Source organism: Electrophorus electricus, chromosome 22, assembly GCF_041902795.1.
Source record: "Electrophorus electricus isolate QZ-2024a chromosome 22, ASM4190279v1, whole genome shotgun sequence".
NCBI lineage: Eukaryota > Metazoa > Chordata > Actinopteri > Gymnotiformes > Gymnotidae > Electrophorus > Electrophorus electricus.
Window position 1 is genome coordinate 15,446,536 of NC_137518.1, and position 7,217 is coordinate 15,453,752.

Here is a 7,217-nt window from a genome sequence, read left to right on the forward strand (position 1 = left end):
TTTAGTAACTGAATTCAATACTTTTTTTTTTGGTCACTGTGTGTTTGTGTGTGTGTGTGCGCGTGCGTGCATGTGTGTAGCTATTCCTCAGTGGGTTGTTAAACCTGCAGGAGAGTGGCTTTCTAAGTGAGGTGGAGCCTGCCCGTCTATTCGGGAACATCCAGGAGATTGTGCTGCTCCACACGTCACTGTGGGCTGATGTCCTACTGCCTGCCTTGGAACGGGCCAGACACAGACGTGCCCTGCTCGACCCAGTGGACCTGCACCAGGGCTTCTGCACTGTGAGTCACATACACACACACACACTCACTCACTCACTTACACACACACACACACACACACTCTCTCTCTCTCTCTCACTCTCTCTCTCTCTCTCAGCACATGTGCAGACACACAGACAGTCACACATTCCCACCTTCAACAGTTGGGGCAAGTCTCTATGAGCAAGGAAAACTTAATATGTACAGGGCAAGTTAGTACCCCGTAACTTACTGTTTGCTATACTGTTTGTGTGTTTAGTTTGGTTACAGGTTTAAACCCTATATCCGTTACTGTATGGAGGAGGAGAGCTACATGGAGTATATGCGCACTTTAATGAGGGACAATGAACTCTTCAGGATCTATGTGACGGTGAGAGGCATAACTGACACTGTGGTCCATTACTTTAACATGTGCCATGGTGCTCCCTATCTCTATCATTGCTGTTGTCACAGAGCCCTTCAGCTCAAGGAAGTTCAACCATCTGTTTTGCCCTCCAGTCTACCAAGCATAATAAAAAAAGTGCAAAAAAATACTACTGACTCATTTAATGTGTTATTGTTGTGGAGGTAGAGAGCAACAACATACCACAACAATGATGGTTCTTCGGTTTGGAAGATTTGTAAAGTTGTATGGAATCCAGACACCCCCTCTCTCCATCCCAGGGATAGAAGATCTTTATCCTTCCTTTGCATCACATTAGACATGGTGGAGTATTAGCAGTGTTAAGCGAGAGGGTGTCTTTAACCGCAAAACTGTTTGTTGTGCTCCTATGCAGTGGGCAGAAACCCATAAGCAGTGCAGCCGCCTGAAACTCACCGATATGCTGGTGAAGCCTCACCAGAGACTCACCAAGTACCCACTCCTGCTGAAGAGTGTGCTAAAGAAGACAGACGACCAGGCAGCACGAGAGACTATCACCAGAATGGTCAGAAGGAGGGCCTTGTATAGCCATTTGAGCTTCATATACCGTATATCATTATACATCCATATGTCCTTGATTAGACTTTGTCATCTTACTATTGCGCATGTACTGTGAATGTGCAGTAATAGTTATATATGTATATGTTATATATGTAAAGAAGTCAGGTGCATGCTGTATTCTGAATTCTGTGGCACTGTTCAGTGTACATGTGATGGTAAGATGGCTGGATGTGGTGGGTGTTGCAGGTGGCGGAGGTGGAATGCTTCATCAACAGCGTGGACTCTCAGATGAGGCAAAGAGAAGAGAAACAGAAACTGGCTGCCATCGCTAGCCGCATTGAAGCCTACGAGGCCGTAGAGGGTGCTAGTGAGGAAGTAGAAAAGGTGGGATGACCTGAACAAACTCTTTGAGAACTACGTTGCTGGTTAACCTTTGGACCCCTCTCACACATTCAGAAGGGGACCTGTGTTAATTGCCCCCGCTGTTCTTTGACCCCTGACCAGATCCTCAGGGAGTACAATCAGTTTGACCTGACGGCTCCGGTGATGGCCGCCTCGCCGGAGGAGACACGACAGCTCCATCTGGAGGGAGCGCTGAAGATGAAGGAGGGTAAAGAGAGCAGGGTGAGAAGTCTGCCATCCAGTCCAGACAACCTCGCGCATGCTGCCACTTCTTCAGGGAAAAGCATTGACTTGTACAGCACTTGTATCTAGGCTCAGGTCCTTTAAGGTATAACCCATGTAACCCAAAAGATAACTGAGACCTGTCACCTAAAAAAGGTACAGATTAGCACATAAGCATCAGGAAGTAAGGAAACTCAAGTGTATCTTGTGGAACAGAGATGTATTTTACTGCACTTCTGTTCCTGACAGTGGAGATTTTTTTTGTGCTCTCCACAACACTCCTTTCTCCTCTCTTTCCTACCCCCAGATGGATGTGTACTGTCTCTTGTTCACGGATGTGCTGTTGATCACCAAACCAGTGAAGCGCGTGGAGAAGGTGAAAGTCATTCGCCAGCCATTGGTTATTCAGAATGTGGTCTGCAGGGAGCTGAAGGATCCAGGCACCTTTCTCCTCATCTACCTCAACGAGTTCCGCACCGCTGTGGCCTCCTACTGCTTCCAGGCCAACAGTGGCATCCAGGGTCGCAGTTGGGTGGAGGCTATCTACAACGCACAGGTACCTTCTTGCCAGAAAAAGTGCCACTGAAACTGAAACTTGAGGGTAGGTAGCAACAAAGAAAATCCTATTCATATGAGAATTTGCTGGAATCACTCTAACCAAGTGCAACTCACAGAAGCATGAAGGTACAAGATCATTCTGAACTCCAGCAGGATCTGCTGGAGCAGCCCAAGGAGGGGGAATACTTGGCTGACCATTTGTAGAAGGCTGTCTACTTTCATATTATCTCAAAGCAACAATGGTTAGGCCAGACATGCAAGGCCTGAAAGTCCTGTTCCTCTTATGGAGAATATACAGTTAATCCAAAACAGAACTTCAGTGTGTAAAGTGAATTATAAACCATGATTGTAAGAATTTAGATAAGATTTTCTACTCTGATCTTTGATAACACTAATGGTTTTACTTATTTAGCAAATTTGTGGCACTTCTCATCTTTAGAATTAACATACCTTTAAATGAGCATATCTTTAGATTAGCATGCCGGATGTTTTGCTGATTTTGAAATTCTGGAGTGTTTTGTGTAGAATCAGCTTGAGCGGCTCCGTGCCAAATCCCAGAGGGATGAGAGAGAAGAGGACGAGGAGGATGGGACAGAGAGCAGCATGTCTACATCTAGTTCCCCCTCCCTACAGCACAAGGAACCACTAGACAAGAGGTAATGCTTTGCCTGCCTAGAAAAATATACATGATTTTTTTTAAATTAATATATATAAAATTAAAAATCACATTAATCTACTTCCATTTATTAGCTCATGGAGAAACCTAGAAGAAATATTTTTGTTTAATTGTAAAAAGCCATCCAAAAATAGGTATATGAAATACTTAAAAATGCTAATATTTCTAACTGGTGCTGGCTTGGGTGATAATTTCTTGTACATGATTTATGTAAGCTTTGCCTTAGTTCAAGATGACTGATGGTCACATTTTCACTTACGGTTGGTCTGTCTTCTCCAAAGCCTTTCTCTCTCACCCAGCCATTCAGACGGCTCCACTGAGACCCTCTCTGTGGTTGCAATGGATGAGCCCGAGGAGGTCAGATCATCCATACCTGTGGAGACAGAACATGTGTCTCTCAGACATTCTCTACATTCTTCGAGCTCAAGGGACTTGCTTTCCACCAGTGATGGTCAAGCTCTGGAGACGCTGGGTGATCTGCCCACCATGGAGGTAGATCCAGAGAGTCGCTCTCTGTCTGTGGACAGTGCCTACGGAACGCTCTCTCCAGAGTCTCTGATCACAGAACTGGAGTTGAAGGCAGGCGTAGAACAGAATGAAGGAGAGGAGACAGACATAGGAGAGGAAGAGGAGGCCTTCGAGGAAGATGACGGTGCTGATGATAATGATGACGACGATGCAGACGAAGAGGACTCATTGGCTTGGAATGGCTCTCAGGTGACTGTTAATGAGTCAAACATTTTGGATGATCATTCCAACCTCCAGAAACACCTGGTGGAGGAACCAGAGGAGGTGGAACACATTGCGGCTGCCTCTCAGGACCTGGGGTGTCGCTCACTGACGTTGCAGCGCCGTTCACCCGTCCACCCTCGTCCGGACTTCCTGCAGCTCTTCTCCCTCAGGTCACGCTCTGAGGATGACCTTCTCCGAAGACTCGCTTCTCTGCCCCGCACCTCTGAGACGGCCAACCGTAGCATTAGCAAGAGTTTGTCTCAGCTCTCCAAACAGGAGCTGTCCAGCAACGAGCTCCTACAGACGGAGATGGGGCAGCCCTACCAGGACCCCAACACTCTACCAGGCGAAGCTACGGACACTCTCAGAAGGGCAGAGACGCAGCTTGTGCACAGGGCCCTGACCTGTCCCAAGTGGGAGAGTGGGAGAACATCGCCCCCTGGTGCTTTGGAGGGAAATTGTGACACAGCAGCATTGCAGCAGCCGCACCATAGGAAGCTGACCAGGTCTCAGCTGCAAAGATTACGCACAGCCATGGTGCTCAACTCCACGCTCACTGCCTCGTAAGTGTAACAACTTAACTGCATGCGTGAATTATTGGGTAACCACTAATGAACCAGTACTTTTATTCCTTTCTTTCTTTTCAGCTTTTAAAACAGGAATTCAAGCTAGTCATAAGTCAAAGATTGCATACTGGGCCGTGCATAGCTTGTAGTCTCTCACAGATACACATTACAAGAAGACAAATGATGCACTGTGCACCAATATGTAAATCATTTTTAAAAAATACTCACTGATCTATTACTTCCATAATTATTTTTACATATGACACTTCATTTGCATAAGGTAAAATTATTTTTAGCATTTCATATTGTGGTTATGATTGTAATGTTAAAGGGTGTTTCTTGTTGCAGTGTCTACCTGAGGCCCCTCCCCCTTTCTGTTTGATTAAACAGTTTGATAAAACAGCTGGCACTTATTATCAACCATTTATAACTAATCCGCTGATGGTATTGGTCCTTAACATTTGTTGTTTGATATGTTGGTGCATCCCTAGTTGACACCCTACATTTCTATTTGTTTTTAACACCACACCTAAGCCAAAAGGATACCCATTCCAGACATGCTATCAGTATCCTGCACCCACCAGCTCAAGTCATATCTCTACTGCATCATGGCAACACCAAACATTAAGACACAGCCCTGTAGCCTTCCCAGATAACCTGCTGATTGATTGTTCCTGTGCATTCTAGCTTCAAAGCTTGTGCTCATTGTCTGGGAATGCCGTTGCTATGTGACCTTTTGTAATAAGAGGTCATTGGCACTCACTATCTCCCCCTGCCGCTCGATATCAGACTGCTGTTGGCCATAAAGGTCTTCTGCCTTTATGGAACATATGATGGGCCGAGACACGATGACCTCAGATGGCCTCAGCTCTCGCCTAGGTCTGAAATAGGCAGGCTCCATTGTCTCCCAGCCTGTGGGAAGCTGGCATTTCACCACCAAGGTCTTTTGTCTCACTCTTCTTTTATCTGATGATCTTGGTCTCCACCCAGATTTATTAAGGGGGTTGCAACATGGTTTTGGTACACCTTGTAGAGTGAATGCCAAGATAAGTAACCATTGGGAAGTTCTTCTGGTAATTTGGGTAAGATGTAAGAAGTTGAGGTTGCTTAAGGATTTCTTGGTTTGCAGTTTGAACATTGTGTAACATGTGAAAGTTCTTTTAGGACACAACAAATGAATAGGTGGTGAGGTTGCACAGTGTGGTTATTATTTCACTCTGAGCGCTCACTTTATGCTTTCTTTGTGTGTGTGTTTTTGTTTTTTGTTTTTCCCAGGGAGGTATAGAGTCTGACAGAACAGAAGCAAGTGCCATTAGCTGGTCTATTGGTGGTCTAAACAGTTGCAGTGATGAACATCAACACAGCAATCTCAGTATCTGTAAGGAGTATCAGCATATTCCCAAGAGCAAAGGTTCAGGAGAAAGGAGGAGCTCAGGAGAATACACTCAGACACCCCATCACTGGAAGCCCAGGGACTGTAACACATGCATGAAGATAATGTAACACATGCCTTCGGAATATGCAAGATGGTAATATATATATATATATATATATATATATATATATATATATATATATATATATATATATATATATATATATATATATATATATTGTAGCAGTAGTGGCAGTACACATTAATGAAGGGCTTAAAAACCATATTTTGTTGTAAGGACCTTGTTTGTAGACTACTGTACCATCAAAATCAGGCTACACATCAAAGCCATTAAAAAGAAAGGAATTTTGTTTTTTCTGTCTTAAAGATAAAGCGTAATAAATTAACTACTTAATAAATGCACATTTGTGTATGAAGGCAGTATTCAAGGTAAACTTACATATCACGTATTTTGCTGTAATTGATTAGTTTACTTAAGAGAGTGGCTTTTGCAAGATTTTTACCTCAGTTGAAACTTACATTCCATTGTGAACCTCAAAGAAGAGGTAAAAATAATGTCAGAACAGGACAGATTTGTATTTAATGAGGTGTATCAGGTTTTTGTTTTCTTTTGATTTGTTTGAAATTCATTTTTGATGTGATTGTAGCCTTTTTTGTTTACTCCAGATCTTTAAGAGCACTTGAAAACCAAATAAATAAAATCTGAGCAAACATGAAAAAACATTTACATTTTTATAGATGACGAGCAATGTAAACGAAGGCACCCGAGACAGGATAATACAGGTGGACGTCTTAAAGTTAGATTGCCCCCTTGTGGATATGTAGTAATATTGAAACTCAAGATTTATGAGTATAATGTGATTGACTCACCTAACAATAAAAATAGATCTATTCTGCTTCTTTTTTAGTTTACTGAATCATCACATAATGTAAATAACCACGAGCAATAGTTTCTGAACCCCAAAGATTCTGCAGTTACCTACAGAGAGAGACATGTCCCCAAACATTAACCATATAGGGAAAACATGAAATTAAAATATGAAATCTGTCTGGCTTGTAATTGTAAACTTTTTGATCTAAGGCCACAGTAGTGAATTTGCATGAGCTTGCTCTTTGTTAAATGTAATGTAAATATAATATTTATTTAAGCTTTTTTGTTTTATAGACAGCAGTCTCTGTTGACAAGTTTTGATTGCTCTGCGTCATTGTTTGAAATATCAAAGGGTAGCGTTGTTTATTCACCTCTTTGGACAATGGGGGAAAAATTAAAGACTGAATCCATGTCTGCCTTAGATTTTGATCGTTATCAGTTTACAGCTACCATGCATTGTAGTGACTTTCAAATAAAAACAGTTACGCGACCAAAATTACAATGCTATCGTTTGGTTCCTACATACCAAAAGGATTAAACTAATTTTCTTAACCCAACACATTCTGTTACTCATTTTTAATGCTACAATGAGACTATTTGTAAATGATCGAG

General features: G+C 42.8%; 1 protein-coding gene across 16 annotated transcripts in view; it reads left to right on the top strand.

Moving 5' to 3' along the window:
• The window catches only part of plekhg5a (pleckstrin homology domain containing, family G (with RhoGef domain) member 5a), a 37,858-nt gene extending 30,757 nt beyond the window's left edge, over positions 1–7,101 (top strand). For 11 of the 16 annotated variants that reach the window (XM_081705432.1, XM_081705433.1, XM_081705435.1 and 8 more), the window contains 9 exons: positions 81–281; positions 520–630; positions 1,037–1,186; positions 1,429–1,566; positions 1,687–1,806; positions 2,114–2,362; positions 2,890–3,020; positions 3,322–4,335; positions 5,614–7,101. In XM_081705432.1, coding sequence (XP_081561558.1) covers positions 81–281; positions 520–630; positions 1,037–1,186; positions 1,429–1,566; positions 1,687–1,806; positions 2,114–2,362; positions 2,890–3,020; positions 3,322–4,335; positions 5,614–5,623 — 2,124 coding nt within the window. In that variant the 3' untranslated portion in view covers positions 5,624–7,101. Of the gene's footprint in view, positions 1–80; positions 282–519; positions 631–1,036; positions 1,187–1,428; positions 1,567–1,686; positions 1,807–2,113; positions 2,363–2,889; positions 3,021–3,321; positions 4,340–5,613 lie in introns of those variants that run through there. The other 5 variants (XM_081705429.1, XM_081705428.1, XM_081705438.1 and 2 more) reach the window with 2 other exon arrangements.
• Positions 7,102–7,217: the final 116 nt, after the last annotated feature.